Below are 22,399 nucleotides of genomic sequence, written 5' to 3' on the forward strand. Positions count from 1 at the left end.
TTTATTCTCAAGTGCTTATCTCCAGTTTGTTTCCTCGGGGACTCTACTATAAGGTGTTGCTGTACTCAGTTGTAAAAAGTTTTCGATGATATTGAGCCACAGTCATGAAATACTGTTTAAAAGACTAAACCACCATTTGACTGTCTATTGCTAGATTTACCTTTTGTACTACCTAGATTTCAGATTTTATACCGTTATCAAGTCGAGTCGAAACAAAGCCCCCGGAGTAGACAACATTCCATTAGAACTACTAACGGCCTTGGGAGAGCCAGTCCCGACAAAACTCTACCATCTGGTGAGCAAGATGTATGAAACAGGCGAAATACCCTCAGACTTCAAGAGGAATATAATAATTCCAATCCCAAAGAAAGCAGGTGTTGACAGATGTGAAAATTACCGAACTATCGGTTTAATAAGTCACAGCTGCAAAATACTAACGCGAATTCTTTACAGACGAATGGAAAAACTAGTAGAAGCCGACCTCGGGGAAGATCAGTTTGGATTCCGTAGAAATGTTGGAATACGTGAAGCAATACTGACCCTACGACTTATCTTAGAAGCTAGATTAAGGAAGGGCAAACCTACGTTTCTAGCATTTGTAGACTTAGAGAAAGCTTTTGACAACGTTGACCGGAATACTCTCTTTCAAATTCTGAAGGTGGCAGGGGTAAAATACAGGGAGCGAAATGCTATTTACAATTTGTACAGAAACCAGATGGCAGTTATAAGAGTCGAGGGACATGAAAGGGAAGCAGTGGTTGGGAAGGGAGTGAGACTGGGTTGTAGTCTCTCCCCGATGTTATTCAATCTGTATATTGAGCAAGCAGTGAAGGAAACAAAAGAAAAATTTGGAGTAGGTATTAAAATCCATGGAGAAGAAATAAAAACTTTGAGGTTCGCCGATGACATTGTAATTCTGCCAGAGACAGCAAAGGACTTGGAAGAGCAGTTGAACGGAATGGATAGTGTCTTGAAAGGAGGATATAACATCAACAAAAGCAAAACGAGGATAATGGAAAGTAGTCGAATTAAGTCGGGTGATGCTGAGGGAATTAGATTAGGAAATGAGACACTTAAAGTAGTAAAGGAGTTTCGCTATTTGGGGAGCAAAATAAATTATGGTGGTCGAAGCAGAGAGGATAAAAAATGTAGACTGGCAATGGCAAGGAAAGCGTTTCTGAAGAAGAGAAATTTGTTAGCATCGAGTATAGATTTAAGTGTCAGGAAGTCATTTTTGAAAGTATTTGTATGGAGTGTAGCCATGTATGGAAGTGAAACGTGGACGATAAATAGTTTGGACAAGAAGAGAATAGAAGCTTTTGAAATGTGGTGCTACAGAAGAATGCTGAAGATTAGATGGGTAGATCACATAACTAATGAGGAAGTATTGAATAGGGGGGAGAAGAGAAGTTTGTGGCACAACTTGACTAGAAGAAGGGATCGGTTGGTAGGACATGTTCTGAGGCATCAAGGGATCACCAATTTAGTAATGGAGGGCAGCGTGGAGGGTAAAAATCGTAGAGGGAGACCAAGAAATGAATACACTAAGCAGATGCAGAAGGATGTAGGTTGCGGTAGGTATTGGGAGATGAAGAAGCTTGCACGGGATAGAGTAGCATGGAGAGCTGCATCAAACCAGTCTCAGGACTGAAGACCACAACAACAACAACATCAAGTACAATGCTAAAAGCTGTTAGACTATTATTACGTCATATTGTTAAGGCTGCCTTAACAGATATGACATAATGATGTTCAAACACCTTTTAGCTTTGTGTATGATACTGGCATAAAAGCCGGAATCTGGACAGTGCGAAAGATGAATATAGTACGAAAGATGAATGTAGTAACACACAATTAGCTGCCGGTTTACTCTTTTAACCATACTGTGTTTCACTGTCGTCTAATCACCCCTTTCGTTTGTACCTATAACCTGCGTAACCTCCTCGGTGGTTCAGTGGGTGCCGCCAGCACGATAGCTCAGCGTGTTCGGTCAGGAGACTGGCCATCCTCTGTAATAGAAAGAAGTTAAGTTTTCATCGATGGAATTTGAGAACCGCTGAAGAAAAACTACGAATAAACAGATAACAGGAAAGAAAGAAAAAGGGAGGTGCCGAACTATGGATCCGTAGGTCACGGATTCGATCCAGTGTCAGTCTTAGGACTTTTATCCATAGCTTATCACTTCTTTCACCCCGGCAATGCCTTTTTTTAATATTTTCGAGCTGTATCGTGGTTCGGAGCCCACGTTCACATGTAAGTTCCTTTACAACTGGTCAGATGAAAATCATTTCAACGGTTGACGTAAGGCAAGGACATATCACCTGCAACCGGACCATGCCCAGTGAAGCGCTGTGGTTTTCAGACTAGTTTACCTTTTCGTGACTATTTTACCTTACAATTTATTTAATATTAAAAACGTTCGAGACTTGAAGTAATAACTATTTACCCACATTGAAGCATAAAGGGCGATCAAAACTTTTCCGTATGAGGAAGTGTTGCCCATTGGATGCAAGGTAGCGCGTCTCCAATGTGAGTATATAAACACCGGCATGAAGGCAAGGATTAGTGTGGCATTCGTGTCTTTCCGAAGTGCCTACGGTAAATAAAGAAACGTGAACTATGACGATGTTCTTACCAAATGTGCCCAAACAGGACCAGTGTACTGTTGTTTCATGGCTACCGAAGTACAAATTTCGGTAGACATCAGTCGATGAATGAGGGATGTGTGTGAGGCAGCATGTCTGTCGAAAGCTAGCGTTGTGGACAAGGGGTGCTGCTGCTTCATGATAACGGACACCCTCATATCGCAAATGGTGTGACGCAGAAGTTACGCCAAGTCAAGCCAGTTCTAGCACCGGCCTTATAGTTGTGATCTCCCCCCGGGCGAGTATCACACCTTCGGTCCCTTAAAAAAGGCCTTCAAAGGTCGATAATTCCTGCCGGACGAGTATGTGCAGCAGAAATTTACGGAGTTGTGTTTACCAAACGGGTATCTTCAACCTGGTGCCGCAGTGGTATGATTGCCTCAATGCTCACAACAGTTTTGTGTTGTTGGCATACCGTGGACTGTACAGACTTCGTACGGAAAGTTTTTGATCGTCCTTTATAATAACGATATAGTATTGGTTAAAAACAGTCTTGGTTGCAATTTTAGTTTTTTTTTTATTTTTCAACAACGCGTTTCGCCTTATTTAGGCATCTTCAGGTTATCTCAATTTGGTATTTCTTAAGAATCCTTACTGACTAAAGGATTCTTAAGAAATACCAAATTAAGATAACCTGAAGATGCCTAAATAAGGCAGGTTATCTCAATTTGGTATTTCTTAAGAATCCTTACTGACTAAAGGATTCTTAAGAAATACCAATTTAAGATAACCTGAAGATGCCTAAATAAGGCTGAAACGCGTCATTGAAAAATAAAAATAAAAAATAAAATTGCAACCAATACTGTTTTTAACAAAAACTGTTAAGCACTGGTTTGCTGTTATGCCACATATGGACTGGAGGAATAACGATATAGCCACAATCTCGTTGTCTGAACTTAATCTAACCAACGGTGGCACGGATATGCTCTAACAATCCCCATATTATCTTCTTCACTGTATGATCCTTTTCTCGGTATACGCAACACAGTTGCGTTGAATGCGCCATAAAACCTACTGTCGATATCCGTCGCTTTAAAGACTCGCCGTAAATCTGATTTTGAACGTAGCTGAAGTCAAACATAGGGTGGATTCCCAAAGTGCCCAAAATTTATGAGTACACAGAAATATTAGATGTCTCTCCATATACCCTTCTTGAATTAGCATGGAGAGTGGCTTCGAGCCGTGAGTGGTTTGATTAGTCGTTGGTGAGCATATTTCAGACGTCGTTTCCGTGACTTTGCGGTACCGCAATAGCTGACTTCAACCTTCAGCGTGTCAGTATGAATTTTTGCACTAAACTTGGAAAACGGCTGCAGAAATGCACCAAATGTTGAAGCAAAGCTGTTCGAGACAGCGGCCGAACATCGACTCATGATGACGACCGTTCTAGTCGGCTGTCAATTGGCATCGCACCAGAAAATGTACAGAATAGCGCATATCAGATCCTGCAAAATCATAGACAGGCTATCCAACACCTCTACAACGGCTTGTGAATAAGTTGTAGTATATGTCAGCGTATTCCATCAGAAGAACTGAACATGAGAAGGATTGTGGTGAAGTTTGTGCCCCGCCGGTCAGGAGCAACATCACTGAAGGTCTGCAGTGAAATCTAACGACTGTTTAAAGACGATCCAAGTTTCCCTTACAGAATCTGTCACAGGAAACGAAAACTCAACTTACGGCTATTACTCTGGAACTGGGTATACTTTGAATACCACTATGCAGAATGAGATATAGATAATTAACACATTCCGGGAAACTTTGAATACCTCGTCGCGTTCAGGTGACACTGCTTTGTTACGACACGGATAATAATGTTTTTCAATATGACAAAATGTTTATGCTTTAGACCGTGTGTTATTATTGTGTCTATCGATTTTTCTTGCAATCCACATAGAATATTTTTATTCGCCGTAAAGTTAAAGCCTTTTATATATTATGGTTTTAGGATGCATACGAAGAATTAGTCGAAAGTCTGTATAAGCTGCACGTTATTCGATGCCAATCGGCAATGGGAAACGCCGTTCTTGCTCATAAGAGAAATAACGTAATATTAGTGCTACGGGTCTATAAAAAAAGACGGCTTGGTGCAGCAGCTGAAATCGGCTGCTTCGGTTATACTTCGTGTTTTGTCACCACAGTCAGTAAATAATCTTCGACTGAATTTTACACCACTAATTTGAAATTTCACCATGTATTTCGGAATAAAATTACATTTTTAGCTTCGTTTTTCCTCTAATATGGACGACAATCAATCTTTACCGCTGACACAGGAGATAACGGCACATAAAACATCTTTTTTGGTTCTTCTAGCGATATGCTACAGTACTGCGGCAAGGGGTTCAGAGTTCACCAGGACAGCAGATTCAGATCTGCGAAAAAATAAGAAATTGAATATACGAAGGTTGGAACTTAAATAGTGGAAACACTGTTGTGGAAACATTATGCAATGGAATCTACTATTGTCGCTGATATCACACCTTGTTGACATACCCACCTTACCTCCGAGCAAATGGACACACCCGTCCCACGTCACCGGCGTGCGCACAATCGAAGAAAACACAGTCATGACTTCTGTCTCTAAGCTGGTCGTAGGTTGTGTTCCAAAAATGAACAGCATAGAGACAGAAGTGATGACACTTTCTGCAGGACTTGACCATCATTTTGCAGGACAATGCTCAAGCACGTACAGTGCAAGCTGTTACTTATTTGTTTGACTGATGGGGCTGCTAAGTGCTATACCACCTACTGCACTCCACTGACTTAAGCCCTCAAGAGTTCAACTCGATTTCTAAACTGACCGAAACACTACACGGCATTCGCTTCGGAACTGCTACAAATTCGTCGGGCAATAGACCGCGCCGCTCGAACTGTCAACACAACTGGTACTGCTAAGAGTATCCTACGACTTCCACATCGCTGGCAACGGGTTATACACAATGCTGGTGACTACTTTGAAGGTCAGTAAAACTTTGAAACAGTATCAATTTTGTACGATCGGTAAATAAATAGTTGCCACTATTAAAGTTCCAATCCTCGTATTATGACCACCCCTTTTAGATAGTACACTGTCTGAATAGGATAGTCAAACTACACAGCGCAGTGGAGTAATTGGTAAGCACTTACTAAGGCAGGCTCTGTTGACTGTGTGTTGCAGGAAGTTCATCACGCTGCACATCGTAGACGAGGACAGCTACGAGAAGGACATGCTCTTCTACGTGCAGCTGGGCGAACCGCGAATGCTAGGCGGTGAGTAACATTTCCTACGGGCGCCGCATCCGCAGCCGCTGCCTTTGCTGTTTCACACACGCCACCAAACTCACCCATTCATTCAGACTCACCAGTGTCCCGTAAAGTAACCAAAAGTCCTGAACTGCTACACACACTCACGATTTCATTTCGAAAACATGTTCATCACAGTCCTTCTGCAACATACAACATGTACACTATGAATGCGACTACTGATACCTTTCTTGACACTACTCGTACACTTTTCAGTGGCCACACTACCTCGACTACTCAACAGACGTGGACTTTGACGAAATGCATCGACAGGCTCGTATCGTAGCTCCGTGGTCACGACACAACACTTGTTGCCTTTGACTGGCGGCAGATGTTCGCCATAATATTTATTGCTAGCTGTATAAGTCGATCCAGCCTGTATTTCCACGTAATGCTGTGCCATTCACTTCTTGACTTTGTGTGAGGCGACGACGTCTTTCAAATACAGTACGATCAGCGAACCGTTAGTAGTTGCGTGACTGATAACACGTCTTTTCCCACACCCGTACCGCAATCTTTTGTTTCTTTTTAGCGTCTTCTGCAAAAGGTGGGTCCTCTTTCGTCCGTCCAGCAATCACTATAAGCGTATCATGACATCGAACAGATGGTGTTGGTTTGCATGAAATGTGATGTTCACCTCGACTAAAGATCACGTTCGCACCCACCATGCTCGGTAGCTTGGGATACTTCTCACATCGACCTCCTCGCCAGACAAGATCATTTTCCTCGTTTCCTGATAGACACAGTGGCTATTCTTGGCAAAATCAAGACTGATAAATAAATGAAAAACTTAATTACATAATTTGGCTAGTCTTTTCAGTAGCGTTTTTACTTCGTCGATGCACATTTAGAAGTCAACTTACCATCAGTAATGCAATTGTTATATAAAGATCTTTATTGTGATGTCAACACGCCGAAACACGTCTCTGTGGGAAATATTGTGAGATATTAATTGTAATTTGTGAAATGACCACCCACCCACCGCCTCCATAGCATGGCACGGGTAGCACTAAGTGTTTACGGCCAGACGACACACGTAAATCATTCTCGTCAATCAGCGTCTCTGTTAGTGAAAACCGTATCAAAATCTCTACAATATTTCCTAAGATAAACCCGAACATACAGACAGAAACATCGGCATAGGACTTTAATTTATAATATGTGCGTCTACAGATATAGAAGATAGATCATAGATAAACAGAAGAATGTTTTTGTTGAAACTTATATTGTACCAGCGAATTTTGCTGATTTGTTTTGTAGACGATACCACAATGGCATGATGACATCGCAATGAAGTTCCTTAGGTAACAGCTCAAGACTGAATGATGAAGCCATGACTGGGCTACATACGCAGTCATAGCAAAAATGCTACTGAAATAACTAATTGATTTTCTATTAGTACTATTCTTCAGCTGCCAAAGGAAATCAGGCAACTTTTATGTCCAGATAAAATTGACGAAATTCTCTGAGAATGTGAGACCAATTAAGTGGCACGGTTTACGCGAACTGTTTAAGAACACTGTACTGCTTACAAAACTCGCGTGAAATCCAGAAAGCTAAAAAGCTGAGCACAAGTGTGCCACAAAAGATTGTAAGATTATGTTCGATAAAAGAAAAATTTCTCTCTCTCGTCTCCAGCTGTTGGAACCAGCCATGTAGCGCTGATTGCCGGTACTTAACCTACATTGCGATTAAAATCCTCGTCCCCCCATCGAGAATTAGGTGTTCCATAGTTTCCTTAAATCGTTAAGCAAATGCCGAGATAGTTCGTTAGAAAGGACACGCTCGATTACTTTCCTCTTCCTTCCTCAGTTAAAGCTTGTGCTCCATCTCCAATGACCCCGACGTCGACGGCACGTTGAAACCAAATCTACCTACCAACCTCCTACAACTATTGGGGCCAACCTACAGCCAGCCAAAATTATAATTTCGGCATGTCCATCCTTGTTAAGTAGGAGGAGAGGACCATAGCCGACAGGAGTATCACAGTTTTGACCACTGCCGTCAGCTGTAATTTCATGATCAGTTTATTTGGCAACCCATTTCGACGATACACTTCGTCATCATCAGGCCCTAAAAGTAACATAAAAGCAGGTACATTAGCAACAGCATGACACCAAAAGCAAAATTGTACCTCGAATATGTAATACGTAGTTATTCTGTGTTTCAAAACGATCTTCATACAACCTTAATAAGTGTATTGTGATCAAAAGTATCCGGACACCTAATTGAAAATGACTTACAAGTTCGTGGCGCCCTCCATCGGTCATGCTGGAATTCAATATGGTGTTGGCCCACTCTTACCCTTGATGACCGCTTCCACGGTCGCAGGCGTACGTTCAGTCAGGTGTTATAAGATTTCTTGGGGAAAGGCAGTCAGTTATATGCGAAGTGCAGCGCTAAGGTGAGATATCGATATCGATGTCGGTCGGTGGGGCCTGGCAAGAAATCTGCGATTCAAAACATCCCGAAGGTGTTCTACAGGACTGAGGTCTGGACTCTGTCCATAGGATTCAGGTCGGGACTCTGTGCAGGCCAGTCCATTGAAGGGATTTTATTGACGTGCAACCACTCCGCCACAGGCCGTGCATTATGAACAGGTGGTCGATCGTGTTGAAAGATGCAATCGCCATCCCCGAATTGCTCTTCAGCAGTGGGAAGCAAGAAGGTGCTTAAAACATCAATGTAGGCCTGTGCTGTGATAGTGCCTCGGAAAACAACAAAGGGTGCAAGCCCCCTCCACGGAAAACACGACCACACCGAAGACCACAGCCTCCGAATTTTACTGTTGGCGCAACACACGCTGGCAGATAATGTTTACTGGACTCTCGCCATACCCACAGCCTCCCATCGGATCGCTACGTTGTGTACCGTGATTCGTCACTCTACACAACATTTTCTCACTGTTCAGTCGTCCAATGTTTACGCTGCTTACACCAAGCGAGGCATCGTTTGGCATTTGCCGGTGTGATGTGTGGCTTACAAGCAGACGCTCGACCATGAAATCCAAGTTTTCTCACCTCCCGCCTAATTGTCATAGTACTTGCAGTGGATCCTGATGCAGTCTGGAATTCCTGTTTGATGGTGTGGATAGGTATCTGCCTATGACATATTACGACCCTCTTCAACCGTCGGCGGTCTCTGTCAGTCAACAGACAACGTCGGCCTGTACGCTGTTGTGCTGTACGTGTCCCATGACGTTTACACTTCACTATCATACCGGAAACAGCGGACCTAGGGATGTTTAGGAGTGTGGAAATCTCGCGTACAGACGTATGACAAGTGACACCCAATCACCTGACCACGTTCGAAATCCGAGAGTTCCGCAGAGCGTCCCATTCTGCCCTCTCACAATGTTTAATGACTACTGAGGTCGCTGAAAAGGAGTTCCTGGCAATAGGTGGCAGCACAATGCACCTAAAATGAAAAACGTATGTTTCATCTGGTAATTTGTCAAAAATTTTCATAGCAGCATATTTTATCCCTTTCTGTGCCGAAGATAGGTTGAGTATTCTGGTATTATAATCATGAATATCACCGTTGTTTTTAAACTGTCCCATATTGTTGAGAACAAATTTCATTAGTGAGTAAATGTACTGTGAAGCTGTTGTAAGAATTCCCAATCTTTTAAAAAGATGCCTACAAGATGTGTGACTATGAACCCCACGCATCATTCTAACCGCTTTCTTTTGAGCAGTGAATACTTTTTGTCTAAGTGTTGAGTTACCCCAAAATATTATTCCGTATGACATCAGAGAGTGAAAGTATGCAAATTATGTTAGCTTACTAATGTACGTACTTGCAGGGCTAGAAGTATGGAAAACCAATACATATCATAGTAATCTACATAATTAAAAATACATGGTTAATACATCAAGCAAATAAATATCCACTAACCTTGGGTATGACCGTGCGTATAACGTGACTACAAACATCATCTAGTGGTGTGGGGTACATACACCTACACAACTGGTTTATGTCGCAACCAGCAATAAAAATGACAATGCATGTCCTTGTACAGTAGAGAATCTAAACAAAATACCTAAGAAACAAAGCAAATAATAGAGGACAAAAACAATCATAAGCCTATTGACGTTTTTATGAAGATAAGACAGGGAGAACAGGACAATCTAATGAAAATAAGAACAATTCATCAAAACTGTCTCTCTGTTGAGTGATGAGACATAAGTGAATCATCTAGCCACGTCCTTCTTACTAAAGTGTCGACACTATGGAACACAGTAACGTTTCAAAACAATGTGAAAAGCCATATGAATATGGATTAATGAAAACACTTATGAGTATCCTAATCATACGACTCAAAAATGGCATGGGGTCTTATCAGATGAAACAATAAGAAAGAGGGTGGTTGCATGTTAAGTGACGCATAAGGCGTTAACAAGGCAACCACGTCGTAAGACTCATCAAAAATATAACAGGAAAGAAGGGCATATCAATACTGATTTAACGTATTGAGCTCTTAAAACATTAACCGTGCAAAACGGCCTTATAGTGGAATCCCATCACAAGATTGCGGACATATACGAGAATGATGAACTAATTACTTCAAGCGTTACCCAATAAAGTGGACTATATTTCGGAGGTAATTAGTAACAGTTCAAGATACCTGAATAAGAGCTGTAGACTAGAATCATGAGATGAAGTCACCGTAAAATAGCTATTAGCCGAAGGCAATAGAAAGTGGCATTAGAATAGGCCGAATCTATGTTGCACAATCACGCAACAGGAAAAGTTGAAAGAATTGCACGCTGCCTGCACGTTCGTATATCAGGATTATTAAACACAAACCGGAATCGTAATTTTACAATACAAGCAATACAGTTCTTAACGTTGTGTTCAGAACGGTTTTAAACGACAGAATAACTACGTATTAGCCTACATATTTTAATTGTAGGTACAATTTTGCTCTTTATGTAATGCTGTTGCTAATGTAGCTGGTTTTATATTACTCTTAGTGTCTGATGATGACGAAGTGCATCGTCGAAAGCGGTTGGCAATAAATTGATAACGAAATTACAGCTGACGGTAGTGTTCAAAATTGCAATAAAAATTATAATTTCTCCAACATCGGCATCAGAGATAGCGCTTACGCCGTCAGGCGTCCATTGTGCTTGAAATAATAAAGATTGAGGGTCGGGGTCCCGTCGACGAAGCGTTGGAGACGGAGCACCTCTCCGATACGACGAGGATGGAGAAGACAACGGGCCGTGAGCTTTTTAAAGCAACCGTTCTTGAATTGGCCTAATTTTTTAGGAAAAAACACAGAAAATAAGGCGGACAGCGGGCAATAGCCTTATAACGCTCTGCTCATAAAGCGAGTCACAGCGCCAAATCACAAGTTCTGAGAGGATGGGTGGTGACGAAACAAGTGTCCAAGTTTCGCAGTTGCCAGTCTAATTTGCACTATTTGATCAAAAGTATCCGGACACTTACTAGTAGACATTAATATGTGATGTGTCCAATATTCGCCTTTATGACAGCTTGAAGTCTGCTGGGGACACTTTCAGTGATGTGTCTGAATGTTTGTGGATGAGTAGCAGCCCCTTTCTTCCTCAAGAGAAGGTAGCGATGTTGGACACTGGAGTGTGGAGTGAAGTCAGCGTTGTAACTCATCTCAACGTCGTTGCCCTGGGTTCAGGCAATGAATCTGATCGGGCCAGTCCACTTCAGAACTGTTTCTGTCCTCAAACCAGTGCCTCACAGGTGGTGTTTTATGGCAGAGTACATTTCCTTGCTGATAAAATCATCGTGTCCGAGCCGTTCCTCTACTGCATCCAGTACACAGTGCTGTAAAATGTGTCCATATCCTCACGCATTTAGCGTTTTTCCAAGCACAAAAAGGGACAACACCCTAACAATGAAAAACACCACCACATCGTAACTCCACCTCCTCCGCACTTCACTGTTAGCACTAAACATCACGACAGGTTACGTTTTCCAGGCATTCGCCAAATCTAAACCCTTCCATCGGATTGCCACAGGATCTGTCGTGATGCATCACTCCAAAACATTTCTTTCCTCTCATCCAGTGTCCACTGGCGTCGCTCTTCACACCACCTCAGGAGTCGCTTAACACTGACCACATAACTGTGTGACTTATGAGGAGCTGCTCCACCATTGTATCCCATTGTTTTTTAACTCCCTACGCACAGTCATTGTGCTACCCGAATTGATGGTAGCCCGTTCGAACTCACGAGTGATTTCTTCCGTCGATTTCAGGCGGCTTTTTACAACCACCGTCCGCGATGCTCGATGGTTCCTGCCCATCACTAAACCTGGTTTGCCTGGTCTTGATGCAGCTGTGGTTGTTCCTTCCATTCCATTTCACAATCACTTCGCCAACAGTCCACTTGGCAGCTTTAAAGGGCACACATTTCTCTGGGCGGGACATCCACAACTGTTATTCATCATTCAATGATAAAATCCGCTAGATTAGTAAAAACTATTAATTTCTGCGAAGGAAAGTTTTAGGACATGTATCCCAAATTCAAGTGCAATTGCATAATTATAAATCAATAATAATATCTGTCCACATGGTATCTCCATAATAATATCTGTCCACATGTATCCTCGGTACATTGGAGAAACAGTTTTTTCCCGTCTTATGGAGAGAAGCTGTACGGTATGCAAAGTAATAATTTTTTCATAATGTGGGGCCACAGTCATAATATATTTTTTTAAAGTGAGTACCGCCAATAGACTGTTTTTTATTTGCAGTGTTACATCTACACGATCATGATTTCGGGTTTAAGGTGCCATTATCAAGTGTGTTAAGTGTTATACAGTGCCTAAGACGGCATACTGTCGTATTTAAAATATACTATTAGAGACATTGTCTAAGGGTCAGTATTTCTGGTAAAAGCCTACTGCTTGTTTTATCACTGAGTATACCATCTTGACTCAAGATGGTATACTCAGTGTGGTACACTCAGTGATAAAACAAACAGTAGGCTTTAACCAGAAATATCGACTCTTAGACATGTGTCTAATAGTGTATTTTAAATACGACAGTATGCCATGTTAGGCACTGTATAACATTAAAACACTTGGTAATGGCACTTTAAAGCCGAAATCATAATCTTGTAAATGTAACACTGCAAATAAAAAACAGTGTAATGGCGGTACTGACTTGAAAGAGGTATGCAAAGTGGAGCGCAACTGGAACAGGAGAGTTTTCCAAGTTTTCAATTGGTGGATTTTGTTTTGTTGGGATTCCCGCGGTCTGGCAGGTAGTTTGATGATGTTTGGTTTGTGGGGCTCTCAACTGCACTCTCATCAGCGCCCATACAATGTCCCAATTTTTACACAGTCCAATTTTTTTCACAGCCCAATCTGCCGCTGTCACGAATGTTGGTGATTCTGATGATGAAATAATGAGGACAACACAAACACCCAGTCCCTGGGCAGAGAAAATCCCCAACCCAGTCGGGAATCGAAATCAGGACCCCGTGATCTAGAGGCAGCAACGCTAGCCACTAGGCCACGAGCTGCGGACGCTGGCAGATAGTGTGAGGAGCAACAGATTCGGTTGTGAACCACGGAGGAGTACGAACGTTTTTCGCCCGCGTCCCACAAAGGTGGTTTGGTTTTTGGACTTGTTTGGAGTATGGGTGCGTAGGTGTATCCAAATCAAATAAGGCGATGGACGTCCTCCATCTCACTCGACGCCGAGGCACATTGGGCACTCCATCTCGATTTTTCTACACGTCTATGATGAGTATTCCGCAGCACCTGCACTAGGAATCTTTAGAGTGGCTTCTCTTACTTTTCTGCGCGCCCACGGCAGCAGCTATTGTTCTGAAATTAAAGTGTATTGTAGGAGTTCCTTTCCGGGTTCAGTTCACAACCACTGTCATTAGTATTAATCACAGTCAGATCGCACAATTAAAGTCGAGTAATCACCCTTGGTTCAACTTTGTCAACTGCCAATCAGATCACTTAGCGAATGCGAAACAAAGTATAATCAATGTGTTACATCGATCCATATTCCATTTAACTCATGTTTTTATGAAGAAATCTCTTGTGATATTTAATTCTATCAAGTATTCAATTTCACAAGATCCCGTGATCATCTTTAATTATTTTTCTTCCTTATGTGGGAAATAATGCGAGTAGTATTGCAGTAATAAATACAATGTGTTACCTTCAGTTCCACTACACAAAGCCACATTTTACAGTCTTTTGTATTTAAATTCATTACATATAATTTTCATTGTACCATCACTGAAGAGGACTGTGTCTCAGTTATTGAGAGGCAGAAGTTCATTTGAGGTTCCATATTTCTACCCACCAGAGAAACATTTTGTAACGACATACACATACAGTGGTAAAAAATATAATTAGAGATGGAGGAATACTTGCTGACAAGTATTTTCCAGCACAACACACACTACTTCTTGCATGGTGGAAGATTGAACAGATATTTTAAAAAGGGGATAACTTTCCAATAAATGCAACTTGTGTTGGCGCACCCTATCAGGTAATGCATTTTCATGCCGTTCTTTGGCTTTGTCATTATTTTTTAACAATATTTCTCTTGTCTGCAGTTAAACACTCCACCATTATCATGCTTTACCACTCTTGATGCAGAAAGCTGTGAATATGTTTTCCTGGCACATTTTTTAAAACAAATAGACTTATTAAAATCTTCTTTGCTCACTGTAAGCATCTCGTCAATTGAACACAAGACGTAGATGTGCATAGAGATTGCGAACAAATGATGACGCTCGTTCAATCGTATTGTAAAAATTAAAATTGCTAGAAGAGGTGGGCGCTGAGCTTGCACGCCATTAGCCAAGAATCACACAGCGATTTATTAAAAGGATGATGACGTTGCTAAAAATCATTTGCCATGGGGAGGGGGAGGCGTGGGATGGTGATTGTGGGAAACTGTGTAGGGAGTGGATCAGGAGGGGAAATAAAATTGCGAGAAATTTGGGACGGGGAGGAAATTTTGGGAATGCTGGTACTGACGTCAACGATTCCAGAGATGCTGACGCTAGCATCAGAGATTTTTGCACTCGTTCTCTCACTGACTTCCTACTTACGATCGCATCAGCATAAGAATGCACCGTGTCATAAAGCAGCATTTTTTCCACAGTACCATTCCTGAAATGGAGTGGCGTGCCACGAGACTCCACCTGAACCTAGTGGAACCCCTTTAGTACGAATTATAACACCGGCCTGGTACCTGACCCAAGCGTACAACTTCACTACCTTTTCTCGTTACGGGTCTTGTGGAAGAATGGGCTAGCATTTCTCCACAGACATTCAGACAACTCATTGAATGGTCCTCAGCAGAGATCAACCAGGCATAAAGACGAAGGGTGGACGACATACTCCATATTAATGTCTATTAATAGGTATCCAGAAACTTTTAAGATAGTGTATAAGTAAACTTCCACAATCTCTGTGCCGACACATTGTATTCTCACTAGTTATATGTCGTTTGCTTTGTCGCAGATGAAAACAGTGTCCAGGTCTGGAACTCAGACCCTATCGCGGGCAATGCTATTAAACACTGGGCGATGCTGGCGCGGCTTACAGCTTTTGTCAGTAATGCTCTCCTACATTCTAATGTTTGCAACGTACCTCACAGCCTCTGTGTTGGGGCCGTGGTCCAGAATAAGCATTTAACCTGTCGGGTAGTTTCACAGCATCGTGCATACTGCTGCAAAGTGAAAGATTTACACTGGCTTTAGTTGGTTACTGGTCTTAGAAAGAGGATCCACCTGTATTTCCGACAGAAAATTGACAGTTGATGATGAAGACAGCGGAAACATTTGCCGATAACTCGAGATTTTAAATGAATTTGACGCGGCAAGGAAACCAAAAACATGTGCAACGATACAATCGGGAAAAAAAAACTCCACGTCCGTAACAGACAAAAATTACCACAGGATCTACACCAACAATTAATTCAATCACATAGTAAAGCAAACAGCTCAGGACACATATTTTCGCATAACATAAATATGTTAGAATTTCTGTTTCTGTCACTTATGACTCTTTCTCCAAACTGTATAAGCACCGCGGATGATTTCAGCTTTAAGCAATTGTAGCGTGATAACTGACCATAAAACAGAGTATCTCTCATGACAGTACTACCAACCCTATAAGTCACCTGTCATGTCAATATCACGCAGAACAAGTACATTGTAAACCAGGAGACTCGTACTACGAGTATAAAGACGTAGAATATCATTGAATTGCCTGAACAGCTGGCTTCCTACAAAGCGCTGCACTGTCACGAAAGCTCCCTTACACTACTCCATTGCCTTCTAGTGAGCACTGGTTTCTATTGTCACTCTTGAGGTGGAGTATCACAATACATCCATAACTTCATACAGTATGTAGTACTTCAGACAACTGAAAATGGATTTTAACTTCTGGTAAGGAACCGTCCAGTGGGAGAAAACTACAGTTAGGCTAAGAGCAATTAAATATGATATTCCCTGAGCGAAGTTAAGTAGAAAGAACTACCTATATTAGCTTTACTTATGTCTTCACCACACTTTTATTTTTCATGAACCTTACGCGCTTCGACTTTCGGTCATTTTCAAAGGCTACAACGTACAACACATAACTGGTATCAGACGATATGAAAATATAATACAATTCATACAAAAACATCAGATATATTGTATCACGTCAACATTTTTGAGCACGAGACAAGTACAAACTGCTTTCAAGTGAAAATTTTGGAAGCCAAGTAGACTAAACCGCTAGGCGGCGCTGGTTACGTGATACACGCTACAATTTGTTTCTGTTTACAACCACAATTTTCAATGCTACAACGTATAAAATGATTTCATCAGGCAACATGGAAATCACTTACAATGTTTGTTTAGGGGACAAAGTGCGATACTCGACTGAGTGGTGGTGGTGGTGGTTAGTGTTTAACGTCCCGTCGACAACGAGGTCATTAGAGACGGAGCGCAAGCTCGGGTTAGGGAAGGATTGGGAAGAAAATCGGCCGTGCCCTTTCAAAGGAACCATCCCGGCATGTGCCTGAAACGATTTAGGGAAATCACAGAAAACCTAAATCAGAATGGCCGGAGACGGGATTGGACCGTCGTCCTCCCGAATGCGAGTCCAGTGTGCTAACCACTGCGCCACCTCGCTCGGTTGCTCGACTGAGGCCAGGCATGATAAGTATGAGGGCACGTAAGTTTACAGGATTAAGTGTAGAGATTGCGATTAACTTTATATAGGACAGACTTGTGGGTCCTTCAGAAAACGTTTAGGGAGCGTACCTATGACAGCAATGAAGGCGAAAGTCAAACTAATCTTAAAATTGTGCACAACGTCCCATAGAGACTCCTGTTAAATATATTTGAGGAATTGAAGATTTTTCAGAGTAAGACAAAATTTGCGTCTGAAATAGTAAACGAATAAATAGATTTCACCAATACCTGGTTTTTCAGTCTGTTTACGGAGCACTTAGAGATCTGCCGTCATCCTGAATCTTCAGTAGATGGTGACGCACTACAATTAGGCCGCTACACAACAGTCTTTTTGTGATAAACGGCGTATCAAAAAATGGTTCAAATGGCTCTGAGCACTATGGGACGTAACATACGAGGTCATCAGTCACCTATAACTTAGAATTACTTAAACCTAACTAACCTAAGCACATCACACACATCCATGCCCAAGAGAGAATTCGAACGTGCTACCGTAGCGATCGCGCGGTTCCAGACTGAAGCGGCTATAACCGCTCGGCCACAAAGGCCGGCACGGCGTATCCTTCTGTATTTTATCCCCAAGACCAGGCACCTTTGTGTGGCTTCCTTCTGTGTTTTGTTTTGTGCACAAGATGAGTAAAAGTTTATTTACTGCGTATTTAGCGCCATACGCGCGGATTGGTCATAGGCCGACAGAGGATTCGTAAGCGATTGCTCAGCGCTTCACGCTGCATGGCATAAGTACAAAACGGTTGATAACAATGCTACTATAGTTGTTTCACCACTCATAGCTGCATTTTATAAACGTAGTCACAGTACTGCAAACGTTTTTACAGGATTTTTAATATGTCGAGATTAATATTGTGCACCCATTCCATAACTTGAGTTATTGCGTTCTAAAATGCTTGTTATCCACAGAAAAATAGTTTTATGGTCATACAACTATAAAAGATCTTATGTACGTTATCCTAAGTGTGCCGATAGAGTATAAATAAGCGGCTGCTCAGCGCTTCACGCTGCACCGCTACTATAGCTGTTTCACGATGCTTTCGCGTTATTTTATTTAAGCTGTGATTTTATAAGAATTTGTAGTCACAGTATTACAAGCAATATTACAGAATTTTTTAATATGTTAAGTTTAATGTTGTGTACCCCTTCCCCCTTCCTTAATTGCGTCATGGCGATCTTTAGTTTTGTTATTCACAGAAAACAATTGTATGGTCATAAAATCACGGATGATCTTATGTACGGTATCGTAAGTGTGCCAACTTTAATCAGTTCCTTTACAACCCTCTAGTAATCTATGCAATTTTAACTTTTATTAAATATTTATGAACATTTATTGACGTTAGTAATTTATATGCTGTAAGTAGTAAATAAAACTGACTGGTCCAGCGCCAATCAGCGCGTTCTTCCAATGTATTAGATTAAAAAAATCTGTAGCACATTGTTTTGTAACATAATAACTTTTGTAGAACATTGTAAGTGATTTCCATGTACTGATGAAATCATTTTATACGTTGTAACGATGAAAATTGTGGTTGTAAACAAAAACAAATTGTAGCGCGTATCATGTACCCAGCGCCGCCTAGCGGTTTAGTTTACTTGGCTTCCAAAATTTTCACTTGGTAGCAGTGCTCAAAAATATTGGCGTGATACGATGTATGTAATGTATTTATATGACTCACACAGCACTGGTAAGTTAGGAAGCCATATTCTAGTCGTTGTAATAGGTAACTTAACAATGGTGAAATTTATCATATTTTCATATCGTCGTTTGAAAATGACTGAAAGTCGAAAGCGTGAAGCTGATGAAGAATAAAAGTGTGGTCAAGACATGAGAAAAGTTGTTAAAAGTGCATTCATATGGCCTCGTCGTCTCACAGCATTCCCGTGCAAACACTACTTAATGAAACAATACTATCTCATTCTGTTTTAACATATGTATTCCAGCAACAAAAGTATACACACTGGTTAATAAATTCGAATTTCCTCGTGAAACAAAGTTCATGTTACACAATCAGACAGACCATTTCATTCCCAGCAATCATTGCAGCAACTATGCAGAGCTTCTGTGTCTTTCGTGGTGTGTTGTGTTTACATTTCTTTAAAACAGTGAAATTCAGCCTTTTGATAGCGTAAGCTCAAGCCATCTAGCTCCTGTTTATGTGTGCGCGGATAATTACTTCCTTGTTTCGGATCTTTCGCTCCTGTTAATTTTCTGCTTTGGTTAGAAACTACATTGCATTTTCATAGATATGAATAATCAATAATGAGTTTTATAAGTCAATGCAAAATAACAATGAGCAGAATGTTTAACTCCAATACTCGCATAAGATCGCTTACATTTTACATATTGCTTATAGTTAACTTGCTGAGTGAATTAAATCAATGAGCAATGGAGGATTTGAAACGTCTCTTCTTCTTATGACTGTTTTGCTGCCTTTGTATGTGTTTTGTGTGTGCTTGGTGTTGTTTGTCTATACACGAAGAACCCAGTCTGCTTTCTGTTGACGTGGGTGAGTAAGCAATAATCGAAGTCGCTATGTAAGAAAACAATACGTTGTCAACGATCTTCGTGATCAACGTGTGCTTTCATTACACACTATTGCATCAACAAACTATTAAAACCATCCAGTCTTTATTCAAAAACAATTAAAATTACATTATATGCACACGTTGAAATAAACGTAACGATTTAGTTGAATATTTTGAATACATAATCGAAATACGCACCCATCTAAAAGTGAAAGACCGTTAAAGTGTAACAAGATCTGTAGTTGATCGAGTAACAGCAACGGATTAACTGTCAGTGACCTGATATTGAAGCTTGCACTTATGCCGTTTGTATACAGAATCCCACCCCCAGTTAGTTGAGTTCTGGGTTGATTTGTCTTAGCTGCCTACACGATTCACGGATTGAAAGCACTCACAGTGATAGCCTGGTACACTTAAACCAGCGCTAGGGTATTGTGGATCTAGGAAGCTGACTGAGAGATACGTTGTGAGTAGAGAGAGACAGAGAAAACATTGTTTTCTAGCCATGGCGAATACTTCCATCGCCGCACTCTGAATCAAGCGCAGTGGTAATCATTGTGTATAAGTCCACATACAAGTGCAACTTTCGATGACAGTGCAGATAAAGAATCAGAAGAGAGGCACCAATAACCGCGCCATGATATATCGCAGCCGACTATCAGCACAGTCTGGAAATTAGATTCAAAGATAAGTCTTGGTCAAAGCGACTTCCGAGGCGACGTACGATAACTGAAGTAGACTGAGCGAGAATCGGTCAGAGTGTTCCCGTTAAGTATTTCTGACCGCGCTTATACAGTGTTTACCAAAATTTTAGAGTCAAAACCGTACAAAGTCATACGGTAATCTTAAATTCAGTATTCAGAGATCAGGAAGCAATGGTCGGAAATGATTACCTCAGGCAGTAGGGCGTCTTGATTGAGCAATGCAAGTGAGGCAGATATTTGTAATCCATTTGTGTTTCATTACAAACAATTATTACCTGCACCGTCGACGCAGGTAACATTAGCTTGAAAGGCAGTACACATTCGTCTGTGATGTGTCCACGGTGGAACTTACCACCGTAGGTAGTTAATGACTCGTTATCTAACATGACCGTTACTAGTTACAGGAACTTGCTGGCATGCATTCTGCGTATGATGCAGCAAAACCGGAAAAGTGTAGAGAGAGTAGTTTTACAACAAGCATCTTCCTAACTGGGATAAATGCCTCGTTGTGGATAGAAGCTTACTAGCAACCGGCTCGTTCCAGTCACAGAAGGTGTCCAGGATTCTCAACGCTTCCATGACGAATTTCATTACTAAAAACTTTCTTACTACTTCTCATCTTCGCCTCAATACACAACTTGACTAAACGAGGCGATAGGCTGATAGTACACAACCTGAGGCACCAAATAAGATTGCATTTGGTAACTGAGCAAAATGCGCAGCTGGGAAGACGAGTTGTTGTGCGAGTTCAAGCCTTTAATCTCTTCAGGGATATTGGAACAATGTAGCCGTTAATCTCATGCTGAATATATTGGAGAATATGAGATCTTGCAATGGGCAGTGTTTACATTTGCAGCCCTTATGTTCCCATAAGTTGGCTGTCCTGTTCACAGTTCCCATTTTGCAACTGTTATAGAGACATACGTTTAGTTCTCGATTTGCAAATGTTATGGAGACGGATGCTTTGATTTCTGAGGACAGTCAGCGATTGCCGGTGGTTCAGGGTGTGCGTTTCAAATTACAGCTTGTGTTTTCTTGCAGCCGAATTTTGTTTCAATAATGTTTATTGTGTGCTATAAAAGTCTGTTACTGTTGTGTTACTGTTGAATCAGTGGCATCTGGGCACCATTTAGTATAAATCGTTTGTTCACAAACGTACACAGTTGTGGGCATAGTGCAAAAGGGCGAGTTACGAAATACTGTTATACAGTTTTTGTTACTTTTATTACTTTTATTTGTTTTACAGTTGCTTTACCAACATTATAAAAAATGAATCGGAAGAAAACCTTACGTCCAGATGAAACTGTACCCATTTTAGATTCTTTTGATGTGAATTGTTCAGATTTGAACATCATTGCAGTAGTGTTCCTAATGAGGATTCTGATGATGACATTGTTGTTGGTGATGCCGCAGCACGCTACAACAAATTTATGAAATGAATACGGGAGGCTGACAAAATGGTGGCACACTATCGTAACATTAAGAAGAGCAAGAAGTTTTATTTGAGAATATTTTTTTCATCTTTATCATGTTGCACTGGTAAACGATTGGATTCTTTTCAAAAGATACACTGCTAATATTTTTTTTGGAATTTAAGGCATCAGCTACTACAACACTTATAAAGATTGGCAGAAAAACATACCATTTATATGCAGTTTTAGACTGAAGAACCAAAAACATTATAACCATCTGCTTAGCAGTGTGTTGCTCAACCTTTGGAACTCAATACAACGGTCATTCTGAGACCGTGAGTTGAATGTTATGCTCCCCAAAACACTGAGGCGCTATTGAAGCCTTGTGATTCAGACAGTTACCGTGCTGGAAGATACCAACGTCATCGGAGAAGACACAAGCGGTCCGCATCACTGTCCACGTAGTGCACAACTGTCACGGCGCCTTGAATTGCTACCCCAGATCCACGGAATACCATGCACAATACTAAAAATGGTTGAAATGGCTCTGAGCACTATGGGACTTAACATCTGAGGTCATCAGTCCCCTAGACTTAAAAGTACTTAAACCT

General features: G+C 41.3%; 1 protein-coding gene across 1 annotated transcript in view; it reads left to right on the forward strand.

Moving 5' to 3' along the window:
• Nucleotides 1–5,808: 5,808 nt before the first annotated feature.
• The window catches only part of LOC124608121 (sodium/calcium exchanger 1-like), a 226,504-nt gene continuing 209,913 nt past the window's right edge, over nucleotides 5,809–22,399 (forward strand). Inside the window, exon 1 of the mRNA XM_047139961.1 lies at nucleotides 5,809–5,894. Within this exon, the coding sequence (XP_046995917.1) occupies nucleotides 5,852–5,894 (43 nt within the window). The 5' untranslated portion in view covers nucleotides 5,809–5,851. The remainder of the gene's footprint in view (nucleotides 5,895–22,399) is intronic.

The sequence above is a fragment of the Schistocerca americana genome, chromosome 1 (assembly GCF_021461395.2).
Source record: "Schistocerca americana isolate TAMUIC-IGC-003095 chromosome 1, iqSchAmer2.1, whole genome shotgun sequence".
Classification (NCBI taxonomy): domain Eukaryota; kingdom Metazoa; phylum Arthropoda; class Insecta; order Orthoptera; family Acrididae; genus Schistocerca; species Schistocerca americana.